An 18,340-nucleotide genomic window follows, 5' to 3' on the forward strand; every position below is an offset into this window, starting at 1 on the left:
TATTTTAAATCTTAGTCCTAGTTCTGATGCAAAACCATCAATAATGTTAAAAAAATGGGTGTCTTATATTTAATATACATTGTTTCGTCTTTTAAACAAGTCTCAGAAATGTTTTAAGTTCATACCTAAAGCCAATCCATACAAAAGGTTCTACAAATTTAATTAGGAATTATTGTTCTATAGCAAAATTGTGTGTTATTTGTAAATTGTTTAAATCCCCTTTCTGTAATATTATTGCTATTAACTGTTCTTCGGTTCTGAAAATCAATATGAGTTTGAGAAAAAAATCTACAATTACTAATTCATTACGATTCTTTGCTTCTTCTTGGATCCATTCAAAAGACACTCTCCAGTCGATTGCATCTTAAAGACTTCAGCAAAGCAAAGTCATGCCATTCTACTTTATAAATTAAGTTATTTTAGACTTAACGACCGGTTCGTTATGTGGATTTCGTCATGTCTTAAAAACAGACCTTATAGCGGCATGTCAATTTAAAGTCGATTCCGGTGTGCCTCAAGGGAGTCACCTTGGTGCATTGCTGTTTATTTATGATTTTCCTCCTGTTTTAAATATCGGTCATCTATGCAGATGATGTTTGTCTAGCTACAATATCTAAATCAATTTTTAGAACATAATAATAAAAATCGTTTGATGCGACCCACGCTGATAACTTCCCATCCCGTCTGTTTATTTGTCTTGCCTAAAAGGTTTATAGGTTTTCGTGTTTTTTTTAAAGGTTTCTGTTGAATTATTTTATAAAAATTTAAATTATTTATGATTACAAAATCTTTTTTTGTTATTACAAATTTTAGTATCTAGCATTTCTTTAAAGTTTTTATTTCTTATATGTATAAACAAATACAAATTGGATGAATAACATTAATTTGAAGTGAATGTCTTCTATTATTGAGGAGATATTGAGAACTGAACATCATTTTTTACCAATGTTGCGTATAGTACGCCACATTGTTCATTTTGATTGTTTATAAAAAAACTGACTGTTGGGTTTTTATTAAAAAAACTGAATGTCGAAAAAAATATTTTTTTGAGATAAAATTATTTTGAAACTAATATCTCAAATTTTTGAAAAAGTATTTGATTGGAAAATCAATTTTTAACAAGTTTAATTTATTTTTTGTTTTACTTTTTGTAAAAAAAAACTGTCAATTAGATTTTTATCAAAATTTTACTGAATGTTAAAAATAATATTTTTTTTTAAATAAAATTATTTTAAAGCCAATATCTCATCTCAAAAATCAATTTTTACCAACTTTTCGTAATATTTTTTTAGGTTTTTAGCGCGTGCTGTGTGGCATGTTGAAACCACATGTCATGCAAGTCTCTTGCATTTTGGGCAAAAAAAAGTTGCATATCATCTCACGGTAGCGTTTCGTTCACAGTTACGTTACGATTGGCATCATCTTTGAAGAAGTACGGTCCAATGATGCCACCTTCCCATGGACCGCACCAAACTGTGAATTTTTCTGGATGCATTGGTAGCTCTTCCAATGCTTCTGGCTGATATTCACTCCAAAATTGACAATTCTGATTATTTGTGTACCCATTGAGCCAAAAATCAGCTTCGGAATCTGCAGTAGGTCGTTGGGTTTTAATTCTTGCACCAGCTGTATTTTGAAAGGCACCACACCTTAAATGCTTCCGCAAAATTTTTCACGTTGTTAAAGGCCCAATTACTGCGAACGGTGACGAATCGATAATTAATGGTCATCATTAACACTGGCAGTTCACACTCTATGTAAGCGTGTTGGTGGTTTAATGTCCAACAATGTTAATTTGGTGCGAAATTTAGTCACAATAGCCCGAATAGCCGCTTCAGTGGGTCGATTAAACTGAAGTAAAATATAAGATGAAGCGCGCGATGAACTTTCTTAACAAAACACGCATTTTGATAATATAATTCAATAATTTGCAAGCGTTGTTCTTTTGTAAGACGGTTAAATTTTAGACCAAATTGAAGATGTTTGACAGTGAAACAAAACACGAAACGTGCGTCAGCTGTTTAAACCAGTGTTGCCAAATATTTAATATTAACAAAATCACAGTATGTTATTAAACAAATCTATCAATACACTTTGTTTCATAAAAAGATTTTCCCGAGAGTTCAGTGATCCATATTTTTTGTTTTTCTTTCATTTAAAGTATTTAATAAATAACAATAATTGTTGGTATCAATCTGAACTATAAAGTCCGTAAGAAAATACTGAACTAGCAGCTAAAACGGTTTTTAACTAAATATGCCAAACACAGTTAAATATTAATTTTGTTTTGATAACTAATCCGTTGCTCAATGAGTTAAAGCATTGAATTGAGTATTAAAAAAATTAAAAAAGGTATTTAAAACTAGTATTTATTATATTCTTAGTCGATAGGTAAAATCGAAGTAAGGATTTTATATTCTTTAAAAATATCATAAACAGCTAAATGAAGCCTCACATCGAAATAGAATTTCTGGCAACTAAGTGAAAACTAATTCATCATTTACACTTTTGTCAAAACAAGGGTAAAATTCTTTATTTTTTTTGCATTTTAAAGACTTAAAATTCAAAACATTAAAACCTCTTTTACTGTAAGTTATTTTCAATAAAACAATAACATTAATTTGGCATGCAATTTGTGTTTATTTTACAAATATTTTTTATTTTACATTTCTTTCTGGGATATTTTTCGAATTTACAATATTTTATTTTTTTGATCAACAAAAGTTTTACAATTCTGCTTTTAAATTTAAAAGTTAAAAATTGTTATTTATAATTATAATATTTGCATTAATATAATTTGTGATGATTTTTAACCGACGAAAAAGTTCTACAATAATTTTAAAATAAAAAAACCGCGTTGCGATATATTATAAACTTTAACTATTTTCTAAATAAAAATAAAAATAATTGAATCTAACAAAACATTTTTAATCGTGCTAACGATATTAATAATTTTTTTATATTACATCATCAAGATATTTTTTTTTTTTATAATAGTTGCACGATATAATTTTACATAATATATATAAATAAATAATAAAATCATTTAGTTTTGTATTTTTTTGTTTTATGTACCTAGATATTTTGCTAATTTGTATTAAAATTAACATTAACATTGTTTTTTCAGGCAATATTTCGATCATGATTATCAAAATTAAACATTTGGTGTTTCATGTTTTCGGTTTTTGATAATGTGTATGGAGACAAAATCATTGGTGAGATATTGAAAGCCTTAAATTGTTGAAGTTTGATATTGAGCTAGAAATGTAATTTATAAAAATATTTAGTGGATATTTTCTTTTAACGAAATTGCAAGTTTCTTTAATATATAAAAAAATTGTTTTTATGTAAATATTTTTGTTATAAGCTCAGTAAAAGCTTCGCAAAAAGAAGTAATTTTGGAAGGTTTACAAGCAGAGTAAATAATATTACAGTTTAACCCAATTAGACAATAATTTAGTTGTGTATTGAACCAACCAGCAAGGGGAAAAAAGTCCTCAACTGCCAAAAAAATGTCTAAATTCACTCCCTCGTATTTATAAAGAAAATATACATACAATTAGTTCTTTCAGCTCCGGTGTTTAGGAAAACTACACCATGGAATAAGAACTTTCCGAACTCAAACTAGAGGCAGTTGCCTACCGTTCCATTTAAGTCCGTAATATTTGTATTCCGTTGTGTAGTTTTCCTTAACACGGGATCTGAAATAATTCATTTTAACTATGGTTTCTTTATAAATACGGGTCACTGTGATTAATTTACTTACACTAATGGGATTTTGCGTAATAAAAAAAAAAAACAAACTGTTAAAACAAATTTTGGCTTATTGTTTTTGGGGAACAAATATTGATTTCTTATAATTCTGAATTTGGCTGATTTTTACTTTGACTAATGCTTTATTTTGACTATTTACATATGTACATCAGAATTGTAATACATCACTGTTTCTTAGTTTAATAAACAAATCTATTTATTTTTGATTCAAACTGTCAAAACATAGATATAGTTCTACTTTTTCGCATTTTATTGTCCAAACAAAAATTGATTTTTTTTTTAATTATTACGACGGTCAAAATATCGTTAGGTCTTTTCCCCCAAAACCATATAGCCTACATATATTTAAAATGTCACAGCGCCTAAACAATGCTTTCAAAATTTTGTTGTTGTACAATTTGGCAATATTACCGAGCATTTAGTCCAAAAAACGCTCTACAGCCCGAAAACTTTTTCATAAGAAAATATTACAGAACTAAAAATCAATGTCATATTGCCCAAACCAATGTTAAAGTATCAAAACGCCCAAACTTCTTTGGAAGTTCACTGCCGCCAACACAATATATTGAGAAACAGTGGCAACATCTCCAAGATGCAATCAGAGAAGCCGCCTCTAGCGCGCTGTGTTTCAAACAGCCACCTACAACAAACCCCTTGTTTGATAAGAAATGTCGGCAGGCAAATGCAGCCAAATATTAAAAAAAAATGGAGATCCTCTAAACTGCAACTATAGAGGAATCAGTCTACTTAAAATCTCTAACAAAATCTTCTCTTCAGTAATATGTGAACATCTAAAACACATTGTCAACAACCTGATAGGTCCTTATCTGTGTCGTTTTAGCCCAGGAAAGTTCACAGTCGATCAAACATTCACATTACGGCAGATCCTGGAAAAATACCAAGAACATCAAATCGATACCCACCATCTTTTCATCGATTTCAAGGCCGCAAATGACAGCATCTACAGAGACGAACTGTATAGACCGTTTGTGCAGGATGAGGATGGAGAATTGACGCTGTTTCATAAAGGTTTGAAACAACTTAGCAGAACCTTTCGATGTCAAAAAAGGCTTTAGACAAGGAGACGCGCTATCATGCGATTTCATTAACATCGTACTTGAAAAAAAAACTGCAGAGCTCTCACGTCAACACTAGGGGCACTATCTTTGAAAAGTCTTTCCAATTACTGGCACATGCTGATGATATCTACTTAATCGCTGAGCATGATACCTCACTGTTTATAAGCGTTTCAAAGCCCAGCCACCCAAAATCTTTTGGGGCATTATGACATTTCTAAATTTAGGCGTTACGACATTAAAAGTTGGTTTAACTGATATGATATATTATTTGAGCTTTGTGACGTTTTCTTAGTGATATCTTTTTACGACGTTTCTATTTTTGGGCTCTATGTCATTTTATAATTTGAGATATACAATATGTATGTCGTTGAGTGATACGACGATAGAAATCATAATAATTGTCGCAAAACCCAACAAATTAAAAAACACAAATTCAAAATTCTTTTGGACAAAATGAAATGACAACTAACAATTTGGGCGTTTTTTTGTTTAGAATTTATTTGGGCGATTCGATTTACGTTTTTTAGTAATTTTGTTTAGCGTTTTAAAATATGTGACATTTTAGAATATGTTTGTTATGGTTTTGGTCGAAAAGGCCTAACCTGAGAAAATTGTGTCCAAAATATTTGTTCTTCAGCTATACTGTTACTAGAATAGTGTTTACACCGGACTTTCCTATGTGATTCGTTTTGACGTTTCGTCATTTAACTTCGTTGTCACACAAGGGACAAGAATAAGAAATTGTTTTTGAAAAACATAAAGTATGTTCTTAAATTCAAATATACTAATAAAATCTATTCAATTATCATTCCCATTCGACACTATAGAAATCACGCTCTAAATCTGTTTTAATTTATCAATGGAAAATCCAAGAGCAAGGCGAAATGAATTAAAATTGTTTTTAAAAATCAATATTAAAGGTTAGGGCGAGTTGGATTGCTGAAACACTCTTGCAATTAAATCATTTATATAGGTTTACTTACCGGATTGATTTTTGGTGGCTTTTCACCATTAATATTCGCCCAAATCGGATCAATCCAGAATGGCATATTCTATATAATAATAATTTAAGTCATTTAAATCAATTATAATCATAAATTTAAAATAAAAGTTAAATAAAGCTTACATCAGATGGTGGTGTATCCGGTTTAGGTGGTTCATAGACCGGACACATTTGCATATTGGCTGTCATTTCGAAAACACAATTGGCCTGTTCTGTGTGATTAGCATTTACCGTAGTACTATTATAGTAGTTCCCTCGACGACGATCCCATAATTTGGAGAAACCCACTGGAGTTGTGCCATTGACACTACCCATACTTGTGTTTGGATCTGAGAGAGAATTCAACGAAGAATTGAACGAAACATTAAATCCTGAATTATTGAATGAGTTCTCCTTGTTGCTGCAAGATGTCGCCGTTGTATTCAATATATTATTGAAGTTGTTGTTACTATTATTGTTGCTATTTGAGCTACTGTTGTTATTATTGAAGCAACTGTTGTTAGTTGTTATATTATTATTATTGCTCATGTTGCCACCAGAATTGTTATTATTAATATTATTGTTATTGTTGTTAGCCATTATGGTTTGTGGCTGCTGTTTATTGGTGGGAATTGATTGTTGTTTTGGATAAAAATGTGAACCACTCAATGGTCCTTTGTTGGATTGTGATGGTGGAATTTTTGAAGATGCCGTCATCACATCCAATGTCTTATTATTGATCAATGATGATGATGAACGATTGCTGTTATTATTGTTTTCACTCAACGGAAGACGCTGCTGCTGTGGGCGTAGTTTCATCGACGATAACTTCTTAGAGCCTTGTTGTTGTTGCTTTGGTTGAATTGCTGAGGGTTGGTTGGAAAAGTTTCGTTGCGAAATCAATAAAGGATGAACTAATTCCGACTGCAGAATTAGGGAAATCTCGCTGCGTTCCTGGGTTTGTCCTGTATTTACGGAAAACACATCGGGATAAGCACGAAGTATCGTGTATAAATTGGGAAAACCATATTGGAAACAATTAATGCATTCAACATTGAGAGCATTCTTAATTTCAGACAAGAGCATTGTTCGGTGCTCTATGAATTGAATAACTCCCATAATGAATTTCATAAAGGATGAGATTTTTATGAATTTAGTATCATGATCTGTTATAATCTATAAACAAAAAGGCGAAATCAGTTTAAGATCTAAAAAAAGGGCTTAAAGTTTTAATTTACCTCAATTGCATGTTTCATTGCAGCTATAGATGTCTCTGGCAGTGTCTCTTGGTACTTGAGGCTAAATAAGCTTATGAATTCATTCATAGGAACTTGTTCTTTTCCATGCTCTTGAATTAAATTACAAGAACGATAGCATTGAGTACGAAAGATGGCATTGTCATTATGACATATAATCCAGATATTGTTCTCATTCTTTAGGACCTATTAAATATTAAAACAAAACTCATAAATAATACTTATAAATATAAAAACTAATCAAATTCGCCTATTGAAAAAATGTTATAACTCTTATAATCCGACTCATTTTGATGTCAAAGCTTTGTATCCTTCAAAAACGACACCTTAACTGAGTGCATGAATTTATTCAGCAAGAATAAAAAACTGGGCCGTAACCATTTTAATATTTGTAATGATACCCTTAACTTGTTCAGGTTGAGAAAAATATGGAAAAAAAAGTTGAAAAGAATTTTCCACCGGTTTGGTGATCGTAACAGTCGTGAGTACTCCGAGCTTTCCTCAAGAATTAGTTGTCTAAGCAAAATCATTAAAGACAAAGTAAGAATAGAAATTAACGAGCGATTTAGAGAAGAATTAAATAGCTTAAAGCCTTCGGCAAATGTATTCAGAGTCATTGATCGGATAACTGGTAGAAAAAATAAAAGTAGGGACGGCAATTCTCAAGTGCTAACTTGGGGCGATAGAGTGCTCACCTCTCCTTGTGACAAAGTAAAAGCATTTGAAGAATTCTATGCGGATCTTTATTCCTTCAAAACGCCTACAGTAGACATTCAAAATTCACTGTTAGTAACAACGACCAATAGCGCTTTCTCAGCATGGAATGGTGACTTGATTCTTACTACCTTTTCGCCAACTAACCAATCTAATACCGTATCTAATGAATTTCTTGCGTCGACGACTTTGGTTGAATCAATAATTTCGTCATTGAATAATAAAAAATCAGCCGGCCCTGATGGTATTCCAAATTTTATTCTAAGAAAAGGCAGAATAACCCTAGCTAAACACTTGACCCCTTTAATCAATAACTGCATAAATAATAGCTATTTTCCTCTATCCTGGAAAAAGGCAAAGTTAATTCCTATAAAAAAAAGCAATAGATCCTGTAACTTAACTGATTTTCGTCCCATATCTCTCCTATCAAACCTTGGAAAAATCCTAGAAAAAATTTTACTTAATAAAATTCAAATGTTTTTTCCTTATGAGCTCACACAATCTCAACAGTTCGGCTTCAAACGTGGGCACTCTACCGAACATGCCCTTCTATCGTTTCATGACAACGTGTTGAAAAATTTAAGAAGTAAGCGGTGTACGGTGGCCTGCGCACTAGATCTTACAAAAGCTTTTGATTCTGTTTGGCACGCAGGACTAGTTTTTAAAATAAAACAACTCAATTTTCCTTCCTACTTCATAAAAATTATACAAAGCTTTCTTTCTAATCGCAGCCTCTCTGTGCTTTTCGAAAACGAATATTCCTCTTCTATTCCCATACTCTCAGGGGTACCCCAGGGATCCATCCTTGGACCATTCCTTTTCAATATTTATCTTCATGACTTTCCAATCCAATTTAACAACTCTCAAGCTATCTTATATGCTGATGACACACTCTTATTTAGTTCACATGAGCGCCCACATGATGCTCTTGAAGAGGTTAAATCCCACCTTAACGAAGCAAATGTTTACTACAAAAAGTGGGGAATCCATTTGAATTTCAATAAGTGTGAGCTAATTTGCTTCCGCAATGCTTCAGGAAGAGGACATCACTTGGCCGTACGTGAAAGTCGCCAAATCAAACTCTGCATAGAGGGTAATTCTATTCCACTGAAGAACTCGATCAAATATCTGGGAGTTCATCTTCATGAAAGATTGAAAATGAACCCTCATGCAAGATTGGCCTTGAACAAAAGTAAGGGTGCGGCAGCAGCTCTCAAACCCCTGCTTAACTCTAAAAACGTAGAAAAATCGACAAAACTACTTATGTATAAGACACTAATTCGCCCGCTCATATCTTATGGATTCCTCATTTGGTTCCAAATAACACCAAACGTGGCTTGTGAATTGCAAAAATTTGAAAGACGAATTATTCGAAGCTGCATCTCTAAAAAACGAAAGCCTTCCGGTAAATGGTATAGCAATAGAAGCTTATATAATGATTCTGGTATTGTCCCTTTACTGTGCTACTTGACTTCATTGGCAAAAAAACGAATCTCAAATCTTCAACAACATGACAACCCTATCCTCCGAAGCGTATTTGAGGATAACTTTGGAAACTTTATCAACGAACAGTACTATTTGTCTCCTGTTAGCATCCTATCTGAGGATTCCAATCCAGTTTCCCAATTGCTTTGCGATGAAGCTGAATTCCTTTCACCTTTTTATGTAAAACGCTCCATAAACAACTACAGGGGCTAAGTGGTTCAATCTCCCTGCTACCCTGTAACAAAATTGTGATTAAACTCCTTAATTAGTACAAAATGTCAATTATGTATTTATTTTAACTTTTAAAAATATAATTTATGAAACGAATGTGATCAATAATTGTACAAGAGCCTTAAAGGCCATTATACCTTGCTGTGTAATAAATTATAAATAAATTTAAGTATCTTTAAGTAGCCTAAGATTGTTTGAGACTGACATACAGTACAAAGATTCACCATACACTCATAAAAACTAAAGAGAGAGAAAAACTGAATTATAATAATGTATGTATGTGTTTGTGTGAAAAAAAAAAATATAATTCTTCTTTGTATTTGCTCTTTATAAAATAAGGCCTTCTGCCCTCCTTGCACACACACTTTGTGTATGGGATACTTATTTCTATCCCCTATTTTTATTTCAATATTGTTACTCTTTTTCTAATTCTATCCTCCTTTAATTCTTAAGTTAAGTTATTCCTAGGTTAAGCTCTTTTATAGTATGCTGTCTCGTTGAGTGGACACATTCTTTTAATAAGTAAGACATTGTGCTTTAAATATTGAATTGTTTGGTTGTGAAACTAAAATTAGTTAAATAAATGTCTAGCTTGGCCAATTCTAAGTCGGCAATATTACTTAATCTATATTAACATAATGTAAACATTATAATATAAGTGAAAATTAAAAAATGTAAATGAAAAGAAAAATCTCAATAAAATTTTACTACTACTACTACTACAAAAACGACATGATTTGGACATGGCAAATAATGAAACGCCAAAATGAGTCGTCTCCTAATCTAAACGCCAAAATCAAATTTTTTATTTCACGTCTGTCAATTTTCGGAAAGAATTTTACTGATTTATATTGATTTGTAAATAGTGATTTGTGCATATTGGACATTTTAAGGAATATAAGATCTCACAAATCTTAAGCATTTCAATTCCACTGCGATTATCGATAAAACAAAAATTGAATTGGTTTGTTAGCTTTTGAATCTAATCTCTGAGGTCTTATTTTTGAAGAAATCAAGCAGCTGTCAGTTTTAACAGATTCGTTCAATTTCAATTTTAAAAATCTTCGTAAAAACTACACAAAAACTCACCTCAACAAACGGCAACATTTTGATGCCTTCCTCAATATCAGCAACTCCCAAAACTTGTGGCTGTATATTATAGCCAAATTTTTTCTTATGCAATTCCAAGACTTCATCTAATTTCATACAAGTCTTCGATGAACCCGTGAATTCACGAATTAACTCCTCTAGCTGTTCCGAGAATACCCGACGAGCTATCTTCGGCGAGAGAAAAACTTTTTTATCTTCATCATTGTTTTGTTCCATTTCTACTACTCCTTGTATGGCCTCCATTAGATCGGCCAATTTGAAGAACCCGTAATCACTCAAACGACATTGATAGGCAAAGTGATAGTGATAGCAACGGACGAATTTCTGAAACAATATCGAATATTGTGGGGCGCTGCGAAATAGTTCTACCACTTCACTTGCAAATATGCTCGTTTTTTCAATCTCAGTTGAGGTTTGTTTACGCTGTGGTATTGATATTAGAATGTCTTTGCCATTCTGCACTGTTGAAACGGTGACGATGTTTGAATTCACCAGTCCGTCAAGTATGTCGACAATGTCACAGACTCCATAGTCAGTGATGTCGAAGCCACGGTGTTGAATTTGTGAAAAGATCAATGGCAGCTGGGACAAAAGGACCGACTTGTTACCCAAAGCCCGAAGAATTCGCAACAGATCGGAGGTAAATCGGCGCACTTGGGTTCGATGGGTCAGAGTTATCTGGCGGTTCTCACCATCTCCCATGATCTGCACCACTGTAGAGAGAGCCTCGAAGAGTTCGATTAGTTTGGTGTATCCGTAGTCAGCAACTCGGCACTGTTTGCCGAAATGGTTGTGATAAGCCGGAATAAAGCGATTGAACTTCATGGTCGATTTTGGTGACATCTTCATGAGTTCGACAACTTCTCTTGAGATTTGATAGAGTGGATCGGAAACTGTTGCGTTCTTAGCATAGAACCTTCCATCACCATTATCTTTTCCTACGACATTTTCTGTCTCAACCCAAACTAAGATCTTATTCCCAAAGCTATTGGTATTGATCTGAATTCCGTGAACGCAGCAAACCAAGTGTTCAAGATTCACCCCGTTTTCGTTTTTGGTTATCTGAATATTTAGCTCTCCCTCAATGCAGTGCACCAAACTGGCTACTGGAATATCTCCCGGGTGGCTTTTCAACAAAGGATAAATGATTTGCTCGATTTGAGAAATAGTCATACAAACGTTAGGTAGTGGTTCGATCTCCTGCTCGGCCCAACCCTTGTGTTGTTCGCGTTTGAAATGGATCGTGCAATATGGAACACTATGCTGCAGGCCCTCCATCAAGGGACTACTATCGAGCGAATTAAAGAGCTCCGGCTGAAGACTTATAAACTTCTCCTCATTGCTATCGGCATTTATGTTGCAGATATCTTGCATCTTATAAAGGTCCAGCACACTAATGGATGTCTTGAAACGTGACTGAAAAAGTTCGCGAAACTTGTACATTGGCAAAGTATAGTAAGGGACATCTTTGAGTAGACCGGCTACTTGGCAACGTAGGGTGTTGAACTCCGTCAACGATGAGTCTCGGGTATACGAAACAATCATACGCTTGTGCCCGATCTTCTTACGGTGCAAATTGGCAACAACTTGTTTGGCGAAATTTAGATTGGGCACTGTGACCTTGGCGAAGGAACTTCCCTCGAAAACCAATGACACAACTGGAGTTATTGGCTTGAGTTGATTGATAAGGAAATTCCGAAGACTTGCTTCATCCATTGAATAGTCCAAATTGTTAATTTGTAAAGTCACGACTTGGTTGGCGTCAGTTCCTGGTGATGATCCATTCGATTGGTATTGGGTGGTTACAGATCCACCCGATTTTCCATTGTTTACACTGGTATTGGCAGCACTTAATACACCTGTCGTACTCGTATTGGCTGAAGTGGTTGCAGCAGTTGGTGGCATAGTTGCAGCAACTACAGCTCGTGCATAGCTGAAATCAAGCTCTAAATTATTGTCAAAATTTCCACTTCCATTCGACTGCGATGACAACATGGATGAGGTGGAGCAATTCTGGTAAATCGGAGCAAATTGCTGAAACTGCATACTCAACGAGGTTGCAGTTGATACTGGATTGATGGAATTCCCTAAGGACGAGGCAGAAGCAGCAGTGGCAGCGGCTGCTGCTGCAGCAGCACATGTACGATTGTGATTGTATGGCATGTAACGATTCCTGTTGAAACAACCGCTTCCATTGTTATGCGTATATTGGCACTGCTGCTGGACCAACTGCTGATTTCCCATCGAAGACGACAACAGATTAGAGGGTTGCATATAAGCCTGATTGCTGCAGCCATTGTTAGTCTGTTTTATTACGGAAGACCCATTGGTGGCAATTTTATTGAAATTCTGCTGATTGTTAAAATAATTGATCATGGAGGTGCTGCGACCATTGTTCAATTCAGTCCCGCTCATGACGTTGCTCTGACATATGGGATTGTTATTCACATCGAGTACATTTGATCCAAAATATGCTGACGATAGCGAAGTTATGGAGCCGTAGTCAGTCTGCGACTGGAGCTGTTGTGCTGATGACGTTGATGGCGTAACCAATCCATTCGACTGGAGACAAGCAGAGTTGTAATTGATGAAGCTATTGGCTTCATCTGGGTATAAGCTGTTGGTCGAATGTGAACAAAAACAAAAATTAGTTTGAAAGTATAAAATTGTAACTGTCAATTATTGTTATACTATTGTTATACCATCTCGTAAATGGTCCTCACTTATGTCTTAATTTGAAAACATAATCAAATTATTAAAAACAAACATTATCCGATAGCTCTTTCACTTGGTCTTTTCACCAACTTTTATGCCATTTAAATCTAAATAACAGTATAAAAATACCAAATTTGACGGTTGTTAGATTTTATTAACTTCGGACTTTGACGTTTCATCGCTATTTTACCTGGCGTCATTTCCCTATCTCTCCAATTATTAGATAAGAATGATGTTAAATAAAAAAACCTCTAATTGAATTATTAAAATTATCCCAATCTGAGAACTTTCAAACAAGAAAATAAAAACAAATTCAAGATGGTAATCACATTAAATTTGATGCTATACTCATTTTGGAGTTTTAACATTTTTTAAAACATTTAAATTAAATTGATTTTTTTAAAGAATGAATTGAAGCGAGTTAAAATGAGTCACTTCAAAGTATCCCATGAAAACCGTCTAAGATATATGTAAATAAAGCAGATATACATTTATCATGGAGCTGTCAATTTTATGCAGTTTGTTTTTATCAATATCCGAACCGGATCAGATATTATTATTCTGATAAACAAAAACAACGGCTATTATTATTATTACTCAAATAAACGTCATACATACCTGAAGAATCTATCTGCCATTATAAATTATATGGATAGTATAATTAGCTCCTTGAATTGTCAATTATAAATCTGGAAAATACCTACATCAGTGAATGAATATGAAAAAAGAAAAAAAGCAAAATAGTTTATAACAGGTACAAATTATAGGCAATTAGATTAATCTAAACAAATTTAAATTGTTGTAAATTCGTAATAATTGATTTCTAATATTTGTCATTCTTATTATTCATAAATGTAGTGGCAAGTAAAATAGAGATAACAATTAAAATAGATACATATTTGCGATTGTTAATTCAATTGGAAATATTTAGCAGGGAAATTATTATTTGACAAATAAAATTTGCCACCTGAGGAAATGAAATTTCTAGATAAATCAATTAATTATTATTATTTTGTTAGTGGAGACAGTCATATTACAGATTATGCATGAAAAAATTTTAGAGATCAACTTTACGTTATTTTCTTATGTAATATTAAAATTCTTGATGATCTTTGGACAAGGATGTATAGTTTGATCAGTTGGAGTTAATTGCTTCGTCAAAAATAATTGTTTCTGACGGATTAACTTAAGATTGACTAAATGTTTTCTTGGACTTTTCTATTCTGAGAAAATTAGATTACAAAAGTTATAAATTCATAAAGTATAGTCATAACTTTGTTTGCAATCTTAATCGCGCGATTTAATTCTTTATAGATAATTGACCAAGAAATATGAAAAAAAGTGTTTCAAATAAGCGATAGCAATAAAAGTAACTGCCTTATGAAATTGATTCTCATTTTAATTTAAATAATTTTGCAGAATTCGTTAACATTTTTGGTTCAATTATTATGTAGGGTTTGAGTGAACTGTCCATAGTCACTCTAATCGGTTTTGTTCAGGAGAGTGAATGCCTCAAAATTTGAGCTGTTAATAAAAAATATACATAAAAAATATATATAAATTTAGAAGCAATTTAAAATAAGTCAAGAAGTCAATGTGAAAGAAAAGGTACAACATTTTAAATGATTTTCCTGTACTTAGATGCAAATGCATAATCTAAGATAGTAATACTCTTAGAAGCATCAATAATCTTCCTTTCATACTTTTACATCTACCCTAAAAATTGAGCCCAACAGATATAGTGCCGTAATGATATTTTGCCCTAATCTAGTTATTTTTTTAGAACTTAAATTAAATTTTGGAACTTAGAACTTAGTACCAAAACCAAAACTCTCGAATTCATATCATATCCAATTCAAAATTTAAATACCCTAAAATCGTATATACCTAAAACTTGAATTGTTCCTTTCTATCATAATAAGCAAGAGGTCTGTTTTCGAAAAATTGTAAACTATTCTTATTGGCTGCGTTCAATCTCGGAAAGATGGGTATCCGGATACCTTTTTGTAAGTGTTTTACTAGTAAATGAATAGCCTCTTCAAAACAGTTTGGATGTCAAAAAAGGACATCCTTTTTTGACATCCAAAGGATATGTCATGAGAAATTTTTCAAATGTCATTGTTACGAATTGTAACTAATTATTTAGAATCATTTAGAAATTACTATTTCAAGAAATTGTTGATCCATCAAACTACCTATATAAAAACTGAAAAAACCTATTTATTTAACTTTAAAATTTCAAAGTAATTAACAAAAGAAAAATTGAAGCTGCCCTTGAATGCTTGAAAATTTTTATTAAAGTTAATGAAATAAATAATGTATGTATTTTAATAATTTATGCGGAATAAAATATTTCGTTTTTTTTTTCTCAACAAAATGTTGAGAAGCAAAACTAACTAACAAAAAAAATTAGTTTATTGTAAAGTAAATATTTGTGGCCATTGCTTTCTTCCAAAGCCAATGTGTAAACAAATCATTTTCTCAATTCAACGCGTTGTGAATTCCTTCATATTAACATTGAGCTTAGGAACGATGTGATGACGTCATGTTGTTACAAATCGTAACAATCTTAAAATTTAGGAACTAAAATAGTTATCCATTTTTAACAATTTTTAGAAGAAGAACAGAGCCATTACTCAAAATGAAACGATTGAAATTATTAAAATTCACCACAAAAATTGTGAAAAATTTAGCAGCTTTTGAAGAAAAGTTTCTTGACCGTGTTTTTTCTTGAAAAGTTCCTTGACCGTGTTACTTCTTGATGTGATCACAATAACTGGCCACCGAGAGCTTCTGTTTTGAAATCATTAGCCTCTATTTTTGGACCACGTAAAAGATAATGTATATGTCAATACACTAAATTGGATTCAATACCTTTAAGACTGAATTTGTGAAGTTATGAAGCAACTATAGCCGCAAATGTGCGGATTTGTCGTAGAAAATTTCTTAACATGGTGCTGTAACTGTAGCCGTGCGGCCATTCAGCAGATATTACATTCCATTGTTAACAGGCAACCTTCTACAATAAATTAAACATCTGATTTATCTTAAAAATCACTCGTTTTTTAAATATCAAAATCTAAGTGCGACCTCTTAATGGAATATCTGTGCAATGGCAGAAAAAAACAGACAGTTAGCTTTCATGAACAAATTATTTTTGTAAACGAATCATTAAAAATGACAATAATATTTTTAAGTAATTTTACAGAATAAAGAAGCTGAGATGGGATTTTACTTTCGAATTAATTTCTCTTTAAAATTTTTTGGCAAACACATTAAAAGATATCAAGTATCAAAAACATACGTTTCCAATATTTCAATTTCAGTTATTATAATTTGCCCGTAAATAAAAATGTCTTTTGATTATTTGCAATAAATTCTTAAACATAATTCATATTCATTTCATATTTAAACTACATACGTACACACTTTTTTTCCTGAGTGGATCTTACAAAAAATTTTTTTAATAATTTATTCATGTAAAGATTAATAGCCACATTAACAAAACGTGTCGTTGAATCTTCATAGATTAAAAATTAAATTAAAATTAAAAATAAAACATTTAAGGAGTCAACATTTCAAAGGTTATAAATCCGACGAGAAAGGGTTTTAAAAAAAACATACACACGATACACGTTTTATTCTCATATTAATTTACAACCTTAAAAGATCGTTACTTATGTCGAAATATTTAAATAATTTTGTTTTACATAAAGCTTGTTTGTATAAATATACAATGAAAAAGGCTAAAAGTCTTCAAGATTTCATCTGAAAATCGACATAAAACAAAAATCACTAAAAAGCGCCAAAATCGATCGCAATAAAAAAATCTTTATTTACTTAACGGCCTATACAATAACCTGCAACTGTAATCCCCTACTGCAAGAACTGTGAGGCCTTTAATCAACATAATAACTGATAAATTGATAGCAGTCCATGTGCATGTGCATAAAACCCGCACTCACCTTCTTTTACATATAATATTGTATAAAAAAATCAGATTGAGTAAAATTTAATGGCACACAACTTAATTTTAATAATTATTAATATTAGTGTAAACAATATAGAAGACGATTTTTATTGATTGATATGAGCACCCACGGTATTTTAATATCAAAAATATTACTGATTTATTATAATTTACTTTTTTATTACAACTTGAGAGTAGAGTAGGTTAGGTAGAGGTTGGAAAGGTTCTTCAAATTTTTAGTTACTTTTTCCGACGAACTTGTTTTAGTTTAATTATTTTAAAATTTGTTATATAACTAAATCTATAGACATATACAAATTTTTTTGTTTTTTTTTTAATATATAAACACAGAAAGAAGAAAAAATAAAAAAAATTATAGAAACCGATTTGGCGACTAGAGCAGGAGCAGTGAAAGAAAGAAATGAGGGTTCCAATTAGCAATTTGGACCGGAAAGGATTATCAAGGAATTATTGGAAATAGAAAATATGGAAGACTTGACGATCATTAACTAAGGCGGGAAACATTCAAAAAACAATCAGAAGTATTTTTAACATAATTGAGATCGATGGGTGATGGGATTTATTTGCATAGTTTTAGGAAATAACATAATACTAAACATACTCAATTAATGAGAAATTAATTTATTACAGTTTATGGTTGAAAAAACACTTGTTAGATGCAGTTTTTCTTTTACAAAATATTTTAATTCAAGTTTAGAAGGGACAAACTTTTTTTTTAATATTGTTTTTTCCGTGCACCTTAACCTTATAAACCATTGAGCTCGCAAAAAGAAAGCAATTCAAACAAATCAATAAAATGTATATTTTAATTATTTCACTTAATTGTATATTCTAGATGTTTTTGATTATTTAATAAAATTTCCGGTAGCTTAAAGTATCAGTTGAATTGGAAAAGTGAAGTTGACATAGTGACTATTTTTGGTCTTAATCGAAAAAAAGTGAACACTTAATTTTCGTAAAAACTTCTGATTTTCCGAAAAATTATTTTGAAGTTATGAATCCG

The 18,340-nt window shown here is 32.0% G+C and overlaps 1 protein-coding gene across 1 annotated transcript; it reads right to left on the minus strand.

Annotated features, from left to right (window-relative positions):
* Window positions 1-3,002: 3,002 nt before the first annotated feature.
* Window positions 3,003-17,730, minus strand: LOC129943058 (meiosis regulator and mRNA stability factor 1). Its single transcript, XM_056052269.1, has 7 exons — window positions 17,312-17,730; window positions 13,965-14,046; window positions 10,611-13,248; window positions 7,074-7,277; window positions 5,980-7,011; window positions 5,837-5,905; window positions 3,003-3,258 (listed from the first exon to the last, which is right to left on the minus strand). The coding sequence occupies exons 2-7, from the start codon at window positions 13,982-13,984 to the stop codon at window positions 3,124-3,126; spliced, it is 4,098 nt and encodes a 1,365-aa protein (XP_055908244.1). The 5' UTR covers window positions 13,985-14,046; window positions 17,312-17,730; the 3' UTR covers window positions 3,003-3,123.
* Window positions 17,731-18,340: the final 610 nt, after the last annotated feature.

Source organism: Eupeodes corollae, chromosome 1 (genome assembly GCF_945859685.1).
Source record: "Eupeodes corollae chromosome 1, idEupCoro1.1, whole genome shotgun sequence".
NCBI classification, from domain to species: domain Eukaryota; kingdom Metazoa; phylum Arthropoda; class Insecta; order Diptera; family Syrphidae; genus Eupeodes; species Eupeodes corollae.

Excerpts from the sequence above, each read along its gene's own strand:
- LOC129943058 (XM_056052269.1), bottom strand. The coding sequence starts at position 13,984 with ATGGCAGATAGATTCTTCAG. Across the intron at positions 7,278-10,610 it reads AAATGTTGCCGTTTGTTGAG|GTCCTAAAGAATGAGAACAA; the intron begins GTGAGTTTTTGT and ends AATATTTAATAG. Across the intron at positions 7,012-7,073 it reads CAATGAAACATGCAATTGAG|ATTATAACAGATCATGATAC; the intron begins GTAAATTAAAAC and ends TTTTGTTTATAG.